General features: G+C 38.1%; 1 protein-coding gene across 1 annotated transcript; it reads left to right on the top strand.

Annotated features, from left to right (window-relative positions):
* Window positions 1–3: 3 nt before the first annotated feature.
* On the top strand, window positions 4–20,082 carry LOC120481378 (cholesterol 24-hydroxylase). Its single transcript, XM_089118462.1, has 15 exons — window positions 4–232; window positions 355–432; window positions 12,112–12,193; window positions 12,298–12,371; window positions 13,480–13,566; window positions 13,646–13,784; window positions 13,880–13,993; window positions 14,086–14,242; window positions 15,068–15,139; window positions 15,217–15,289; window positions 15,380–15,464; window positions 15,740–15,850; window positions 19,496–19,584; window positions 19,686–19,752; window positions 19,844–20,082. The coding sequence occupies exons 1-15, from the start codon at window positions 99–101 to the stop codon at window positions 19,979–19,981; spliced, it is 1,500 nt and encodes a 499-aa protein (XP_088974588.1). The 5' UTR covers window positions 4–98; the 3' UTR covers window positions 19,982–20,082.
* Window positions 20,083–20,712: the final 630 nt, after the last annotated feature.

Consider the following 20,712-nt stretch of genomic DNA (forward strand, 5'->3'; position numbering starts at 1 on the left):
CATTCGATCAAGTTCCAGAGACCCGGAAATTAAATCGTTTTATATTTGAAAGCTAGCAGTCAGACGCACATTATCACTGAGCCACTGTCTGAACCATCATGATCTCAGAATGGGTCTCGTTTATGATGTTTTACCTGCTCGCTGCTGTTTTCAGTGCATTTCTTGCATATTGTCTGTATGTAAGACATGTTCACCAGAAATTTGATCATATACCTGGACCTCCAAGAGATAAGTAAGAAACTTTATGAATGTGTTATCTATAACCGTGTTTTGTACAACTACCCGGCATTGCAGTCAATATGTGTCGGTGATCAAAGCGGAGATAAATTGACATGAAAATTGACATTCTGACAGTTTTCTGCTGGGGCATTTGCCGTCTTTCCGAAGATCGACGAAATCGGAAAGTATTATACACGACCTTTTTCTTCAGTGGTAAGAACAAAACTCATGTAAACACAGATTATTTGCATTATTTATTTATTTTTTTGCCTGAGTACGAAAAAGAAGTATATTTCAAGTTAATTTTATGTAGTATACTTAAGTAATGTCAAGTATATTTTAAGTATACATTAGGTAGTAACTTAATACTAATGTCACTATGTACTAGTAGTAAACTTGTAAGTGTACTATTTTAATACCGATTGGGACTAAATTGGCCCACTTTTAGTACATAAAAGTATACGTTTAAGTGTACTATAAGTGTAACAGTAAGTGCACAACTAGTTCATATGTATCTCATGTGTAGCCTACTGCAAGTGAATTTATGGGTATACTAGTAGTTTACTTTTTTACTGTACTTATACAAGTATACTTTGAATAGTTAATTATACTTTTAAGTATTTCTTTATCAAAAGATTGAGTACAAGAACAGGACAAATATACTTGCTTTTCTCTCAGTATAAGTCAAGTACACTTAAGTGTAATTTGAAGTATATTTCTGAGAAGTACATATAGTATACTTCTGAGAAGTACAGGAAAAATAAACTGAAAGTATACTTTCTTATTTTTAGTTTAAAAGAAGTATACTAATGGCACACTTGAATAAACTTCTTTTTCGTACGGGTAATATCTTGTTGTTTTGAACTATACAAAACTTCAATTGTTACGTAATAGCACATAGTGACATTGCATCTCAATAACATTCAGAACACTTCTGAATATTAATTGAAATATAAATCAATAAGCCATCTTCTGGCTTGTAAGCTTCTGAGAAACTGCTGGAAAATAATAGTTTTATGCTTTCATCTTCTGACTTTTTTTTTGTCAGCACTTCATCAATATAGGCCTACATTTACTAAAATAGGGCAACTCTTTGTAAAGGGGTGTGCATACGACTGCCATGACACCTTTATAATCATGACAGGACACAGGTTTATGTATGTTTAAGACAACTGTCATTAAGTGTCATTCGCTTCAGACTTCAGAAATGTGTCAATTTCGATTAAGAAATGTGGAAAGCGAAAGGTAGGCTGCGATTTAGAGAATTTTTGCTTGTGAATAAAAATTTTACCAAACAAAATAAAAAAATTAACAATGTAAATAATTGAAGTTCTAGCTTTATCTTCTTTATAGTAACAAATTGTATCCTTTAATTGAAAGGATTTGGAAGAATCAAGGTGCTTGCCAATGTGAAGATATAACCTATTCCAGAAGTTTTGGGTTTTTTTCACATTGGAAAAATAAATGGATCAGCGTTTCATCCTCATTCCCACAAAATGAGCAAGAACTGTCAACATCCATATATTTAGCAACAGTGTCATTCACTGGGTATATTTTATGCAAGAAATGAACTTCCTTAATCTTATTTGAAATACAATATATGAGGTAACAACCGGGCTTCCTTCCAGTTTATACATTCAATAAAAGAGGCCCAATAAAATTTGCCTTTAGCAACAGTATATTTTTTACTCTGAAAAATATGTCGAATATGTTTATTATTACATTTCTTACTAAGTATATTTATACCATCTAAGATCAAATCAGGTTCTTTGGTGGTGACACTCTTACTAAAGGTTAGATGACATTTAACAAGATGACTTGGACCAGAAGAAATTGCTTTAAGCACTGCATTATATTCTTTAAATGGTAAAGGAAAATTATGAACAGACATAAATTCTTCATAAGATAAGAAATTACCAGATTTATCACAAATTGAGAGAATACCAATTATTTTCCGGTTAAACCATGTAAAGAGAAAAATAGATTTATTCCTAATCCTTATATTAGAGTTGTTCCATAGAAAGGTTTTATGAGGTGAAAAATTGTGGGTGTAGCATAAGCAAGGAAGGGCCGATGTTCTGTCGATTTTTGCTGCCTTGTCGAAAAATGCTACCGTAGCGCGAATTGATCACAGAATGCCGATTAAAGTCGCATGAAATACAATTCTAATACAATTCTAAGTTATGAGTAGCACACTGTATACTGTAGACTACTGTTTTTATTTTTAAAACGGTGTAAAAAAGTAAAAATTATCATAAAATATTCATCTTTGACTTGTCAAAGTATACCTTTTCTTATAGTAACTGAAACTTTCAGTTATTCCTTTTCAGCTGTCTGACCGTACAAATATTCATATGGTAGTAAGCATTTTTTAAAGGGAAATTATACATTATAACAGGAAAATGTACCTTTTGTAAAAAAATGTAAAAAAAATAAATAAAAAACTGTGAGTCTGCACATGCGCATAACCGGTAAGTAGGAAATCTCGATGGGTAGCATGAATTGTCAGAACACCGGCTGATGAAATTTAGAAAGTGCAACTGGCAATCTGTTCGGCAAGTAGTTACATTTCAGTATAAAGGGGAGGCCACCAATTTTGGTAAAGATATGATTCGGGATAAAAAAAACATATAGAATTAGGATTTGTTAAGCATTTTTTGATCCAATTTATCCTAAAGGTGTTCACTGTATCACTAAAATCTAACACTTCAAGATTTGTTTTTCCATATGAAGTAAAGAAAAATGTTATTAATTCCTTTAGCAGTAGAGTCATTGACAAAAAGAGAAAGAGAAGGATATACAAAACGAGATAATCCTTCTGTTTTGGACAAAAGAACCCTCCCATAAAGGGACAGGTCTCTTTGGAGTCAAAGATTAAAGATGGTTTTGGTATTCTTGACCCATCCAGAAAAATTTAGCTGTTGTCGAGCTGTTAAATTTTTTGTTAAATAAATACCAAGATACTTTACAGTCTCCTTAACAGAGATTTCATCGATTGAAGAATCGTCACTTTTATAGAGCGTCATTATATCACACTTGGACATATTCAGTGTCAATCCAGAAGCACATGAAAACTGCTCAATTACATTTATAGCCTTGGTTAATTGACTCTTATCTTTTAAAAAGTGTGGTGTTCATAGTTAACCACAAGGTGGCAGTGTAATGCCTAAGTGTTGAAGTGCTACTGGAAAAGAATAAGAGCTGTATGTAGAGTTCAGTAAGTCTGGCCATGTGTTGAATAAAAGCCTCGAAGGAATTAATCTCGTCTTGTGTTTGATACTACAAAACACTACAAATTGGCGACGATGGTTTCTGTGCCTACGCCTGCATCTTTTCTGCCATGCAGTGGAGAGCCTGCGATTCCTTTTGTTACCTGGCAGAAAATGTTCGAAAATTACTTGATTGCTATTAATGCTACCGGAGACTCATGGCCTGATGCCAGGAAACGTGCCACCCTACTACACAGCTTGGGTACTGAAGGCCAGAGGCTGTTTTACACGTTGCCTAATACTGGAACTACATTTGCAGAGGCAATGAAAGCATTGGAGGATCATTTTGTTCCAAAGGTGAATGTTGTGGTCGCTCGACATCGCTTTCGCCAGCGTTCTCAACGTGCTGACGAGACCATTTCACAGTTCCTGTCTGCTTTGCGGGAATTATCTTCATCATGTGCTTATGGTGATCTAGAGAGTGAAATGTTGCGCGATCAGCTGGTCGAACGATCATATGCCCCAGCAGTGCGAGACTCCTGATGGAACCAACACTGACATTGGACACAGCTATTGTCATTGCGTATCAGGTGGAACAAGCGCTCTCGAATTCGGACATGCTCACGGCACAAAGTCCAGTTCAGGCCGTGGCTTCTAAACCCTTTCATCGGAAGAAGCGTGCTGAACATTCTAACAGAGCAAAACCTGTTGCTGATACTACACGGCGGGGGAGCCGCGCGTGTTACCGTTGTGGAGCTACAAATCATCTGGCTAATGCTGCCGATTGTCCAGCTGCTCGAGCCAAATGCCGTACTTGTGGTAAGACCGGACATTTTTCTAAAGTTTGCCGTTCTTCTAAGGATGTTCGGGAAGTGGTCCCTGAAGTGGTCGTTCTTTTGACTGAAACCGTGAATACTTCTACAGACAAACTTTTGTGCAATGTTCATGTTACTACGCCAAATGGAGCTTCCGTTGAGACTGAATTAGTCGTGGACACGGGCTCTTCGGTGTCAATCCTGCCTGCGGTTGTGTACAAACGACACTTTTCGGATTGTTCTCTTACCGCTCCTAAAGTGAAACTGGTGACGTACTTGAAAGAGGATATTCCTGTGCTAGGATGCTTACATGCGGACGTCTCGCTGAATAAAAAGGTAACCACTGCTTGCTTTTACGTTGTGAAAGGTGGCTCTGCTTTGATGGGCATGGACTTATTTCGAGCTTTGAACTGTTCTTTTCATTTTGGCACTGTTACTGCCCCTGACGAACTACATGCAGTTGTTGGTGAAACTATTCCTGCTCCAGTTACCTCTGTGGGGAGCGTGAAAGGGTTTGTTCATAAACCTACAGTTAAACCTGACGCTACTCCAGTTCGACAGAAGCTTCGTCGACTTCCATTCTCTGTGCGACAAGCCGTTTCTGCAGAACTGGACTCGTTATTGCAAAATGGCATAATTGAGAAAATCGATTCATCCCCGTGGATTTCACCTATTGTTGTCACCACAAAGAAAGGGGGTAAAATACGTCTCTGTGTTGATCTGCGCGAGCCAAACAAGGCCTTGATTGTTGACAGCCATCCTCTGCCGCACATTGATGAGCTTTTGAGTGAAATAAGCGGCTCATCAGTGTTCACTACAATTGATTTAGCGGCTGCTTACCATCAGCTTACCTTACACGAGGACTGCCGGGACATCACAGCTTTTATTACGCATGATGGTCTCTTCAGGTACTGCCGGGTTCCGTACGGCCTTGCCTCCGCGCCTTCGGCGTTTCAAAAGATGATGGAAACTGTTCTGAAAGGCATACCTGGGGTGAGGAACTACCTGGATGATATCATAGTGTATGGTGCCACCCAGGAAAGTCACGATACAACACTGCGCTCAGTCATGCAGCGCTTGTCAGACGCAGGACTACAACTGAACCGGGACAAATGTACGTTCAGCCAGTCATCCTTAAAGTTCCTTGGACACGTTGTTTCCAAACATGGAATTTTTCCAGACGAGGAAGACAAGTCTGCGATCATTGACGCTCCTGTGCCGCACGATGTTGCTTCCTTGCGCTCATTCCTGGGACTGATTTCATGGTACAGCAAGTTTTTGCCGAACTTTGCTTCTGTTGCTGAGCCGTTGCGTGCGCTACTTAGAGATACGTCAGATACTAAGTTTGCCTGGACTGTGTCTGCTGAACGCAGCTTCAAAGAGCTGAAAGAACTGCTTTCTGGAAGTCAAGTGCTTGCTTTGTTTGACCCGTCCCTACCCACTATAGTGTCAACAGATGCTTCCGACTATGGCCTGGGTGGGGTTTTGACGCAAATACACCCAGACCATGTTGAAAGGACTGTAGCGTTTGCTTCCAGGACCCTTAGCGCAGCCGAAAGAAAATACTCTACGGTCGAGAAGGAGGCGTTGGCGTGTGTCTGGGCCGTAGAAAAGTGGCGGCCGTATCTGTGGGGTCGACACTTTACGCTCGGAACTGATCATTCTGCACACACTACACTATTGGCAACCAAAGGAATTGGCCGGTCCGGTATGTGGGTCGCACGGTGGTCGGCACGTTTGCTTTGCTACACATATGACGTTATCTACCGACCTGGACGTCTTAATTGTGCTACAGATTGTCTGTCCAGGCTGCCACTACAGACAGAAAATGATAGTGCTGTGGAGCCAGAAATGGTTGCTTTCATTACTGGGCTGCCAACATTGTCTGCTGAGGATTTCATTGCTGCTTCGGAAGCCTGTCCAGAGTTAACTCAGCTGCGCATGCGAATCGGGCAGGGCTGGCCAAAAAAATCCTGTGACCTGGATCCTGTTCTGGTGCCCTTCTTTCGTATTCGGGATGAACTGTGTGTGGATGGTGTACTAGTGAGGAGAGGTGAACATCGTGTTCTTGTTCCTTCTACATTGCGCTGTAAAATGATAAGCCTAGCACATGAGACACACCAAGGGATTGTTCAAACGAAACAGCGGTTGCGTGAATTGTTCTGGTGGCCTCAGATGGATGCTCACGTGCAATCGGCTGTTTCTTCCTGCTTAACATGTCAACTGAATGACAAATCGGCTAAAACAGCTCCGGCTCCTCTTCAGCCAGTCAGTTTGCCGTCTGGGCCATGGGAGAAACTAGCGATTGATATCGTTGGACCATTTGAGAGAGGACCTTCTGACTGTCGTTTTGCCATTTGTCTGGTGGACTATCACAGTAAGTGGCCTGAGGTAGCGTTTTCTCCAAATGTCACTGCTGAGGTGGTCACATCATTCCTCCAATCTGTGTTCAGTAGAGAGGGAAACCCACAGTGTGTTGTAACTGACAACGGGCCTCAGTTCACCTCCAGTGTGTTTGCAGCTTTCTTAGAGGAGAGAGGAATAAGTCACATGCGTAGTAGCGTGTATTATCCACAAGGCAATGGTGCTGTGGAGAGGTGGAACAGAGTCCTGAAAGAATGCATCCTTTCTGCGGAACAGATGGGGAAACCATGGAAACATGCAGTGACTGAGTTCTTGCAGAGCTACAGAGCAACCCCACACAGTACTACAGCCGTCTCACCTTCTGAGCTTTTTCATCATCGCAAGATGCGTACAAAGCTGAACGTTTTCCCTGTTGGCCCCAAAAGTGACAAATGTGCTCAAGTGAAAGAGACTGTGAGTAACAAACAGCTCAAGAGTAAAAGATACACTGACAAAAGACGGGGTGCTAAGTACCACACTTTCAAACTAGGAGACCAGGTGAGAGTGAAACAGCCTGGGCATGTGAGAAAGGGTGTTTTTCAGTTCTCACCACCCCTGAGCATTGAGCAGCAAATCGGAAAGAATACCTTTGTGTTGAGTGACAAAAAGAAATGGAATGTTTCTAAATTAACTCACTTTACAGGTCCTGTTACCACTCAGAATGAGAGCTTGCCACCACCAGTGACATTTAATCTTAGGAAGAGTAGTAGGGTACGTAGAATGCCAGGGTGGTTGAAGGAGTATGACTTACAGTGAAGTGAAATTGTACTTGTTTGAAAAAACATGCATCCTGTTGTGGATGTTGTGAACAGTTATGTAGAGACAAACTGTGCATTAGAATTGGTAAAACAATGTCAATTACATTGGTTAAGTTGTTGTAATGTTAATAACAGTACACAGTACTGTTATGTTATTTTGTTATTTTAAACAAACAAAAGGTTTGGTTTTGAACTTGAATCTGTTACATGAAGAATCTTTCAAGTAAGAGGGGAATGTGGTGTTCATAGTTAACCACAAGGTGGCAGTGTAATGCCTAAGTGTTGAAGTGCTACTGGAAAAGAATAAGAGCTGTATTCAGTAAGTCTGGCCATGTGTTGAATAAAAGCCTCGAAGGAATTAATCTCGTCTTGTGCTTGATACTACAAAACACTACAAAAAGATCGTTGTGTCATCAGCCAACCTGGGAGATTTTAATTTCTCTATCAAAGATGGATATACCTTCCAAGCTTTGTTCATGGATAATACTTAATGATAAAAGATCTGTAACTAAAATAAACAAAAAGGGGGAAATAGGACAGCCCTGTCTGACACCACGGGTTATGAAAAATCTCGTTGAAGTATTAAAACAAATTAAGACAGAGCTGCTAATGTCTTTATAAAACATTTCAATAATATTAACAAAAAAGTCACTAAAACCAAATAATTTGAAAGTCTGCAAAGAAATTCGTGCTCCAGGGTGTCAAAAGTAAAGTCTAGGAAAAGAATCATGGCTTTAGAATGTATAAAATCTGTGTAGTCCAAAAGATCTAAAATAAGTCTTATGTTGTTACTGTCACGCTGGTGTGTAGGCAGAAAGCATGAGGAGACGAAGAATAACTATAAACAGAAATTTAATGATGAAACACTCAGGAGATTCCACACATACCAGACAATAGGAACATAAACATCGACCGACGAGGACATACTGAACTGAAGCAAACTAAATACAGGCAAGAATCAAACATAACAAGGTGCAAACATGTGATACAGATGAACAAGACGATGAACAGGTGGCTGATTGAGGGAGTGAGTTCAGGTGTGGAACGAAGACTGGTGCAGACGAAGACTGTGACAGTTACTGATATGCCTATCTTTTATAAAAACCTGATTGTGTTTCTGCAACAAACTGATTAAGTTTGACCTTTAATCTAATAGCAAAAACCATGGCTAAAATTTTATAATCGATAGTTAGGAGCGTAATTGGACGCCAATTATCTATTAGATAGCAAGAGTGTCCTTGCCTGGTTTGGGGACAAGGGAGATAATACCTTGTTTCATTGAGGTTGTCATTTCTTTTGAATCAATACATACAAAGCAATGGTTGTTTGATTAACTCCCAAAAATGACTATAAAACTCAACAGTTAATCCATCATTGCCTGGACATTTTCCTTTCTTCATTGAGTGAAGCACTATTTGAATAGTCAAATCAGAATCACAGACGGCTTTAAAGTCAATATCAATAACTGGAACATGAGCTTGAACTTTCTTAATAAAATTGTTGGAATTGTGACTATCAAACACAGATGTCTTTGTCTTTGTCTTTGTCATGACAACTTGACATAAACTGATACATCATAACCTGTCAGATCTTGGCCATGACAGCTTGACATTACTAAGATAACACAACCTGTCACAAAATGTCATAAATATGACATGGCAGGTTAATTATCAAACTTAAGAAGCCACCTACCTTTATGGGTTAACATTACATTAAACTGTCAGGTAGTTGGTTTTAACATTGGCTGTCATGAGGCCATTATAACATTTTAATGACAAATTCAATTTGTATCACTTGAGGTCAAGATACATATTCATGTCACACTTATAATTGCCTCATGACAGCCAATGCCAAAACCAACCACATGCCAGTTTAATGTAATGTTAATCCATCAAGCTAAGTGGTTTCTTAAGTTTGATAATGAATATGCTATCTCATGACTTATGACAGGTTATGATATATTGGTTTATGTCTTAGTGCTGCATTTGACACAATTGACCACAACATTCTTATAAATAGACTAGAAAACTATGTTGGCATTTGTGGAACTGCATTAGCATGGTTTAAATCATACTTATTTGAACGTTATCAGTTTGTAGCAGTAAATGAAGAGATGTCTTATCGATCACAAGTTCAGTATGGTGTACCACAAGGCTCAGTACTAGGACCTCTTCTATTCACTCTGTACATGCTACCATTAGGAGATATCATTAGGAAACACGGAATTAGCTTCCACTGTTATGCTGATGATACTCAGCTGTATATTTCTTCAAAACCTAAACTTACTAATTCACAAAATTAACGGAAAGCATAGCTGATATAAAAAATTGGATGACTAGTAATTTCCTAGTACTAAATTCTGAAAAAAAAAAAAAAAACAGAGATTCTAATTATTGGACAACAAACTTCCACACTTAACAGTCTAGAATACTGTCTAACACTTGATGGCTGCTCTGTTAAGTCTTCGTCGTCGGTTAGGAACCTGGGTGTGCTCTTTGATACCAATCTCTCATTTGAAAGTCATGTGTCTAGTATCTGTAGAACCGCATTTTTCCATCTTAAAGGAGAACTCTGGCGAACAATGAACCTTTGGTCTAATAAAACATCGGTACATAGTCAACCGTTCTCTGAGATTTGTTTTCATGATAATCGAATGTAAAGAGTTTTATCTCTAAAAACTGTTTAGCGTATAATGCTAGTAATGGGGGCGTTGACTAAGTAAAAAGAAATCGCTAGTTTATACCACTAACAAGGCTCAAAATAGCCGCACACTAACGCAGTAACATAATGAGGCTCCATACATACAAAACGAAGCGTTGAGAACTTTGTAAGTGTACAGACCGTTTAATAAGAAGATACATTATGAAGACGCGTATACAGACAGGAGCCATCTTAAAAAATAGTCTCGATAAGTCAAACCACGAACGTCGTGCTGAGTGATCTGAACTGTATGAAGTTCAGTGAACTTCTGAACTGTATGAACGGCGTTCGGGGATCGACTTATCGAGACTATTTTTTAGGATGGCTCCTGCCTGTATACGCGAAGTGAACTGTCTTCATAAAGTATCTTCTTATTAAACGGTCTGTACACTTACAAAGTTCTCAATGCTTCGTTTTGCATTTATGGAGCCTCATTATGTTACTGTGTTGGTCTGGCGATTTCTTTTTACTTAGTCAATGCCCCCATTACTAGCATTATACGCTAAACAGTTTTTAGAGATAAAACTCTTTACATTCGATTATCATGAAAACAAATCTCAGAGAACGGTTGACTATGTACCGATGTTTTATTAGACCAAAGGTTCATTGTTCGCCGGAGTTGTCCTTTAAAAATATATCTAAATTATGCCATATGCTCTCATTGACAAATGCGGAACAATTAGTTCATGACATCAAGGCTAGATTATTGTAATGCTCTACTGGGTGGTTGCCCTGCACGCTTAATAAACAAACTACAGCTACTCCAAAACACAGCAGCTTGAGTTACCAGAACCAGGAAGTATGACCATATTAGCCCGGTTCTATCAAGACTGCATTGGCTACCTATTAAACATTGTATACATTTTAAAATATAGCTGATTACTTACAAAGCACTAAATGGTTTAGCTCCCCAGTACTTGAGCGAGCTCTTAACGCAATATAGTCCTTCACGTCTATTGCGATCTCAAAACTCTGGCCAGTTGATAATACCAATACCTAGAATATCGAAATTGACTGCAGGCGGGACATCCTTTTCCCATTTAGCACCAAAACTATGGAACAATCTCTGTCAGTTCAAATCTAGACTAAAAACACATCGCTTTGGCCTAGCATACACATAACACACTATAGACTTCCTAAATTCAAAATTAGGCTGCATAGTTTCGATCAGCCAGAACTGGGAGCACGTCCCGTAAATCCTGATGTACTTGGTACATCATAAGAAGGATGGCGTCTACGCTAATATTAGTCTCTCTGTTTATCCCGAGGGACCCTCTATGGTGGACCTGCACCTAGACCCATCCCGAATCATCCTTAAGTGCCGGCCTCATCGACACGACAGCCAATCGGCACTGATCCTCAACATCTCACCTCCAAACCGGCGTGATTACTTCGACTTCCAAACTGAGGGAAATAGACAAATACTCTTAATGTTTCGATCCAATTTGTTTTGTAATCACTGTTCCTCTGTTGGCCAGAAGAGAACTGACTGAGCCTGGGTTCTCCCAAGGTTTTTTTCTCCATTCAATCACCTGATGGAGTTTGCCACTGTTGCCTTGCTTTTGGCTTGCTTATAGTTGGGGACATTTAATATTCAACAATACTATTGATTTGTGTTGTATTATTTTCATGTTATCACTGTGAAGCTGCTTTGATACAATCTGTATTGTAAAAAGCACTATATAAATAAAGGTGACTTGACTTGACTTGTCAAGGTGTCATAAAAAAGACATGTCAAAAAATGTCATAATTGAGCAAATGACACTTAATGACAGTTGTCATAAACATGCAAAAACCGTATGTCATGATTATGAAGGTGTCATGTCAGTCTTATGTACACCCCTTCAAGTAAAGAGTTAGCTAAAAACCACAGTTGTTTCACCAATTAGCAGGCATTTCCTCACTGTGGCTAAAGAAATATATAGATATAGTGATACTGTTTATTGATCCTCTTGGGGAAATTTGGTAAAGTGCTCTCGCCAATGTGACCATGTTCTTGTTTTTAAGGGCAGAAAAATATGGCCCTGTCTGCAGGATGAACAGCTTTCATTATGTCATGATCATGGTTTATTGTCCTGAGACTACAAAGGTAAATATTTAATATTTTATGTCTTTATGAAAAAAATAAATACTAACCTTTCCGAAGCCACTAAATGGAACAAAATAAAATCTCTGCCCTGTTATTTATTGTAGACCGTCCTGATGTCACCCAAGTATCTCAAAGATCCCTTTGTCTACAAACGCCTCTTTAACTTGTTTGGAAAAAGGTATGTAACATTTTTTTCTGGATATGTCATAGCACTGCAAGGTGAAGTCTAGAGTCAAAATCTGTTGATACCTGTGGGCTACTCTTAGGATCATTACTACTATCATCTAGAATCAAAATCTGAGCTATGCTGCATTTAGTCCGATAGCTTTAAAATCATCTACAGTAGTGGCAAAAAGTGATGTACGGAGGGGTTATTTGTTTTTAATGACAATATAAGTTTGATAAAACCATTTATATTTTTTAAATATTAGGGAAGAACAAAATGCTAAAATTGGTTTCACGAGTTCCTTTGCCCATATAATCTTTAAGCTAATAAAATAAGCGTACTTGGCTTGCTTGTTTTTCTTGTTATTGCATGTGTTCATAATTTCTTTGTATGACAGCCTGGACAAAATTATTGCTGCACTATTTGGCATGTTTCATTGCGCAACTACGCAATAGGCTTACAAAATCTCTAACAAATTGTAATAATTTTTGAATAAAGGGTGAAGAATTCCCTTGGCCAAACATCACTTTTGGCTACCACTGTATATGCTTTCCCTGGTGAAAAAGTATACTTGCAGCCAGACTAATTCAGTATTCTTCAAGTGTGTTAATGATTAGTTGACTTGAAGTGTGCTATTTCAGATCAACCATTTTTGTACTAATATTTTAGTTGTAATTAAATTGTAGTAAAGTATAACTTTTAGTGTACTTTAGTGTAGTATGCTAAATTGGAACAACTTAAAGTATACTTTAAGTAAGTGCTTTATTTGTGTTACAATTACAAATTCATAACGAGTGTCTTCGAAACATACAAGCAATATACCATACATGTATTATATTTGAGTAAAATGTACAGTATATAATACCTTTGGCTTAACTCGCACTTTAAAGCTGCGGGTTTGCAGTTTTCAGGGGAGGTGGAGTAGACTGTACACTCTTTTTACATTTTGCATTTATTATTATTTGTTGTTGAATGTATGTTTTAAAAAAAATATTTGTTAAATACATTTTGCATTCCCAAAGTTTAGTGTGACTGCGGCTTAATTCATATTCGAATTTGAATATTTTATGGGATTTTCTTTTCCAGTAGTTGAATAAGTCACATGACTCAATGTTCTCAGGTTCTTGGGGAATGGGCTGATTACGGCTGCGGACCATGACGTCTGGTACAGGCAGCGTCGCATCATGGATCCGGCCTTTAGCAGCTCGTGAGTCAAATATAGACAATCTCTGATAAACTGAAATGTGATACAGATGCTCCTCAGCTGATGCCGTCTCATTGGTCAGATACTTACGAGGCTTGATGGGCACTTTTAACGAGATGTCGGAGCGCCTAATGGACAAGCTGGAGGAAATAGCAGAGACGAAATCACCTGCCGTCATGCACGACCTGGTCAACTGTGTCACACTCGATGTCATTTGCAAGGTTTCCCTTTCCTTTCTGCTAATCCAAGGGAAAGTAATACAAGGAAAGTCAAATCAGCTGTTGATCAAAACTTAAGTAGCTGTTTTCATCCACAGGTGGCTTTCGGTGTCGATTTGAACTTCTTGAAGCAAACTGACAGCCCCTTCCAGAATGCAGTAGAACTGTGTTTAAAAGGCATGGTGTTGGATATCAGAGACCCATTTTTTAGTGTAAGAATTTATTCACAATTGCTTATGTCACCCTAAAGTAGTAGGATTAATGATATATAATCTGTTTTTATTTTTTAAACGTGGGACCTCAGCTTTTTCCCAAGAATTGGAAGATTATACAGCAAGTTAAAGATGCAGCTGAACTCCTGCGTAAAACAGGAGAAAAATGGATACAAAACAGGAAGACAGCAATTGAAAATGGAGACGATATACCGCAAGACATTCTCACACAAATCCTCAGAACGGCAGGTATGTGTATTTTCCTTCTTCCATTTGTTCTACAGGTTTTTTAATTACATTTTTAATTATTTTCTAAATGTGCTTAAATTAACCATTTAATACACATTTAAAAACAATTTAAACTTAACAAGTGTGAAAAAATTACAAGTAATTTACCATTTGAGCAATAACAAAAAGTTTAAATAAAACACCAAAAAGTGAAAAATGCAGCCAAAAGGAATAGAGTCCAGGAGCCAGACACATTTAAAAAGTTAAACCGTATTTGTACATTTTAAACCTAATGAATGTGAAAAAAATTGGTAAATTACCATTGGAGCAGTTCAAGTTCAAATACAAGTTGGCCAAAAAAATACTTTATACAAATACAAATACTTGAAACATTGTCTTAAAATCGTAGCTCTCATGGTGCAAGATGCAACTTGATGACTGAAGACGTCCACGTCCATCTTAAATGTTTACATGGATCAACACAGGGCAAGAGTGGGGGCCATTTCAAAAAAAAAAAAAAAAAAAAAAACAAGATACAGTTAAATAACAAATAGCATACTAAACTTTTTAATCAAACATTCTACAATCAAACTAAAATTAAAATTAAACACTGCACATACAAATTAATAAATCAAATAAATTAAAATGAATATCATACAGCAGTATCCACACCTGTTTGTTCTTCGATTTTGCCTGAAGTAAATTAGGGAATGAAACTGGTTAATCAGCAATCATGTAATTAATTTCATCCCAAATTTGAATCAGTAAATAGCCCTAATAACAACATATTCAACACAACACTGGTAGAGTTACTTAACTATTTAACGCTTTCCATTTTTGCTGCAGAGGAGGAAAAAGTTACAAACGCTAAAGATCATGAGCTGATGTTGGACAATTTCGTGACTTTCTTCATTGCTGGTGAGTAACGGCTTTGTTTGATTTTTGCTCATAAACCCCAGCCAATATACAGTAAACAGTGCCTGATTCTTTTACAGGGCAAGAGACAACAGCAAATCAGCTCTCGTTTGCAATCATGGAATTAGGGAGACATCCTGAGATATATAAACGGTAAATGCTAAAACAGTCCTTGGAAATTTGGACCTATTCCACATTAATTTGCATTACAATGCTCTAGTTTGAATTTCTTTTCATTCCCAGGGCTAAAGCAGAAGTGGATGAAGTTCTTGGGACAAAGAGAGACATTTCATATGAAGACCTTGGGAAATTCACTTACTTGTCTCAGGTTGGTCTACAAGCTGGGATGCCCAATCCTGTTCCTGTAAATATATCTTCCTGCAAAGTTCAGATCAAAGTTCAGTTGAGATCTTCTGGAGCACTTGTTAATTACAGACAGGTGTTCTGGATCACGGTTGGATAATGAACTCTGCTGGTAGGTAGATCTCCAAGAACAGGATTGGACACCCTTGTTCTGCAGAGATGGTCTTTTATGCTACAAACACAAATGTTTTTGTGTGCATTTCTTTGAATGGTCTTTGTGTTGTTGACTCAATGCAATAGGTCTTGAAGGAAACACTGCGACTGTACCCCACTGCTCCAGGAACCAATCGCTGGTTGCATGAGGACATGGTTATGAATGGGCTGAAAGTCCCAGGCGGCTGCTCTATTGTTGTGAGTATGGCCAGATTCCCAGTAATGCTGGTTTGGTCACTCTGTGGCCAGTGTTATACCTGGCTGGGGAAGCTATATGTAGCTACAAAAGTACAGCTCCTGTCTACTTGAATGGAGATAGAAAAAAAATCTTCAACATTGTTTGGAAATATTATGTAACAGAGACAATCAAGAGTATAATGAATTTTAATAAAATTATGAGCGATTATGAGGGTAACGTTACAACTACATCTACCAAAGAATATATATAATACATGAAAAGTAAAAATGAAAGTAACACAAAGAGACAAGACAACAACAGATTACAGAATAGCAAACAAATAATGAATACCTTTGAGAACCAGCAGAGTATCAAATCACCTTAAGCAGGGAAATGTTCTACGCATTTACTTTTTAGTAAGATATTAAAAATACTTGCATTTTAAACCTCTGGTTGAAGCAGGACGGCGTGCGTGTTTGCCTTCAAGGTGTGCGTCTGTCGAGCTGAAGCGTTCTTATTGGATTCCTCCGGAGTGCGTGTTGTTGCGGGGAATTCAAACGTTCGACTGCGTTTCTGGAGAACTTCGTCTAAAATACGTCTCGCTCGTAGTTGAAATTGACTGAGCACGATATTAAACCAAATTAAAAATTCGGTGGTACGACTTACAAAACAAAGGGAACAAAACAAAAATTGACGAGACTAAGAAGACTAGAAAACAAGACGAAGGCTGACTAGAAAAAGGAAGACTAGAATGCAAGAGTTGAAGACAAGTAAAGACTAGAATGAAAGATTAGAATGAATCGATGGACACCGGGTGTCTGCTTTTCTAGGATTCCTCCTGGGGAGCGTCAGACCAATGGGAACATGATATTTCGAGCGGGAAAAACTTTCTTTGTCCTAGTTCCCAGTTTAATTTGCATGTTTTATGGCGGTGTTATTATTTGATCAGTTATACTCGTAACGAGGTTAAACTTAGTATATTACATTTTACCAGAGCCTGATGCATATATTTAGTTACAGTACCAAGAGAGCTTTACAGGGATGCCAAATACGATATCTTTAGGAGGTACACTTCGAGATAGAGGCTTATTTGTACGAATAAGCTTAAAAAGGTTCGGCTAACGTGTCAAATTATGCAGTTGCGTCTTGAACTTTACCAAGAATGTGATATTCACCATTGGGAAGGGACGATTGGACTTTTAGCACTTAAACTGTCACACATATAACCTGGTTAACCTGGAATACCAAAAAGTCAACTTACCGAGAGGAGAAATCAGAAGGAAAGGCAAATTAAACACGTTTACACATTTATCCAGTGGTTATGTATAGCTATAGAATATATATAGGGTTAAGAAAGTTTCTATTCTGCTGTTTCTACCAAGATTTAAGTTGAGCTGTGTTCTTCTGAAAAATTCCGTTCGGGGTCGTAAAGTTTTATGGTCGAGCAGAGGAAAGGATTTTAGGACAATATAGCGGATACTCACACAATATAACATAACATATTTCATATGTCACCTACAAATTCTGGCATTAAATGCAGAGGACTGAAACCAGGTTTGTGGATGGGTGTCTGTGTGTGGGGGTGTTGTGGAGAGTGTGTGTGTGCATGGCGAGTGTGGAGATAAGGGACTTCTTTGAAGTCCCCTCTGGAGTTCCGAGAGGTGGTCTGCGACACCTCACTCGATAACAAAAGTGTCACAAGAGATCAATTTACTTCAGACTCTTCGGCACCATGTTAATTTACCGTTATGAGTTTAAAGGTTAAAAGCGTCCTCAAAAATATGTACTGAGTTTAGGAGTCCATCATGAGTCCAAGGCATATGCTACAATTATATTTTAGTTAAAGTCCCCCTTTTGTCAATAATTATATCCCTTAAAACTAATCTTTGATCACCAGCTCAGAGATCCACTCGGTGAAGATCATATGTTGATCAGGGGTGCGTTTCCCGTACAACGACGTAGTTCGCTGCTTCACTACCATAGTACGATGCATCGTTGGAAAAATCAACTAGCTAGTCACGGCTGTTTCCCGAAACCCACTGTCGCAAAGTATCCTTCAACCACGTTGGTTTCGCACGTGGTGGAGTAATAATACTTTTAATGAAACTGTTTGAGATCCAATTAACGCTAGATTTGTTTTTATATAAATTACAGACATGTCATCTGAGGACTATTTCTAATTGTTCTCAGTTGTTTTGCTTTATTACCAGACTCAATATTTGGCTCGTTCTTACATAGTAGAGCACGTTTCGCAAACGCAAACTCTTCAAACGCGGTACTTCAAATCTTTTGACAATCTAAAAGACGTAAATTCCATTTGTATGGATTCTAAATGAAAGGCACCGGTTGTACTGAATATCAGCTTATTTTGCTCAAGATAAGGATTTATTACCACCAAATGTCATGCAATATAGAAACGATACCTCTAACCATAGGTCGAGAGCTGTCATTCAAACCACACAACTTTGCGATGCTGTTTGCGAATGTTCGTTGGAACGATGGTTTCGGGAAACACCGACTCGTTGAACTATGCTGATAATGACGGAACTTGCGACCATAGTTGGCTAACGATGCTTTCGGGAAACGCACCCCTGATTGGTTACAAGGTAGTTTGTGAATTCATAAAACACCAGCCATTTCAAACCGTGATTTGGTCTTTGGTTCACTGCAGTTTTAACAAGAAAATACTCAGCAATGGTGTCGACTTTAGAATTTGTACATGGTTTGTCTTAAAGCATTTTATAAACACCACATAGACATATAAACAACATTAAAAGCTTGATTTTGACTACAGGGGGGCTTGAAAGGGTTGGTTCACCCAAATTTGCTTGCAAATTTACTTTCTCTTTCGGACCACAAAAGGAGAATTTGTGAGAAAAAAAAATGCCCCGCTCACTCTCATCCATATAATGGCAGTGAATAGTGACCAGCAAAGCCAAGGCAACAGTGGCAAGGAACCAAAACTCAGGTAACAGACATTTTGAATTCTTACAAACTTGGGTGAGTCACAGTGAACTGTGGTGCTAATAAATGCTACAGTAAATGGTCTCATGAACATGCAGTCGTGCACAGAGGTCAGGATTTTCTTTATAATACATTCAATTTTGGTTGGATTTTTACCAAACCCTATCATAAATTCTCCTGGAACCATCACCTCACCGTAGTGGAGTGGTTTGTGTGTCCCTGCGAGCCTGGAGGGCTTTTTAAAGCTTGATAGCTGAGATGGTCCTCACTGTGGAACATGAAATCCATGGGGAGGAGTCGGATCCAGATCCAACTCCTCCCACCTTACATATACCTAAACCTAACCAACTCCGCCCCCTGATCCATAAACCCAACCCTAATCTTACCCATCTCCACCCCTTGGATCGTGATCCGACTCCTCCCCGTGGATCTCATGTTCTGCATTGAGGTGCTACTGGGTCGCTTTTCACTGCCATTATGTGGATGATGCAGAGCGGGACTTTTTTTTCTTAAAACTCTCCTTTTGTGCTCTGAAAAAGAATAGAATACTTGCATTAGAACAACACAGGGTGAGTAAATTATGACTTAATTCTATTTTAATAAATCCAATAAATTTGAAACAATGGCATTATCAATTTTACTTGTTTAATTGTATATGAATACATGACTATTTTGAACCATTTTAATCTTTTTCCATACAGTTAAGTTCTTATGTCTCTCAAAGACTGGACAAGTTTTTCAAAGATCCGTTGAAGTTTGATCCTGAGAGATTTGATGTGAATGCCCCCAAGTAAGTCATGATGAGGACAAGCTGTAAATGAGTTTTATGAGGATGTTATAAACATAATAGCATGAAATCCGCTGATATCAAATTGTGTTCTTGTCTGAAAGGCCTTATTACTGCTACTACCCATTTGCACTTGGTCCACGAACTTGTCTAGGGCAGGTCTTCTCACAGGTGATGAAACACAAACACACATTTGCACAATTTGCTTTCCATGTGCCAAATTTGCTGTGATCATAACAACTCTGTGTATTTCTACATTCAGATGGAGGCTAAAGTTGTGCTTGCCAAACTGCTTCAGAGATTCGAGTTCAGCCTGGTTCCCGGACAGTCTTTCAGCATTAAAGACACTGGAACTCTACGTCCCATGAGTGGAGTGATCTGCAACATCAAACCATGCTAGGACATGTTTATGGCACTTGTTTTGTGTCAACTCTTGTGGACTTGTGTGTACTAACTTGTGTGTTAATATTTTTCAAATAAAGCACAGAAGTTGTAACAGGCTATTCATCTATGATACTTTTTAAATATATAATTATATACAGTGCTGGGTAGTAACTATGTACTCTGGATTATGTGATCAGATTCCAAAATGAAGTACTTGTAATTGGATTATATTACTTTTTAAAATACTCATAATCAGACTACAGTTACTTTCCTATTGATTATATGATTCTTGATTACATATTACTCGGTTTCCCCATGCTGCCTTGCCGCAGCGCGATTTTATTCACGCTCATTCTCAATGACACATGGTCTGGCGATAGCCAGGATATATTACTCACACAATGGTAGTAAATTATTCATAATTCATTGATTCTCCCTAATTTTTAATTAATCATTTTTTTATCTTTTAATACTAAAAAGATATATATATATAAATATATATATATATATATATATATATATATATATATATCACTAAAATAATCCTTTTGAATGCTTCTTAAAAATACTTCATTTTTTAAACTATTAATTTATTTAATTATGACATTTTTACTATTTAAATAATTATTAGCTTTTCATCACCTCACAAATTAAACTAATGTTTAATGCACTTCATTTTGTTAATAATAAACTTTCTGTTTGCATTTTTATATTAATATGGTTCAAGATTATCAAATTCAAATCGGT

Source organism: Pimephales promelas, chromosome 13, assembly GCF_988280905.1.
Source record: "Pimephales promelas chromosome 13, fPimPro1.hap1.1, whole genome shotgun sequence".
In the NCBI taxonomy this organism is placed as follows: Eukaryota; Metazoa; Chordata; class Actinopteri; order Cypriniformes; family Leuciscidae; genus Pimephales; species Pimephales promelas.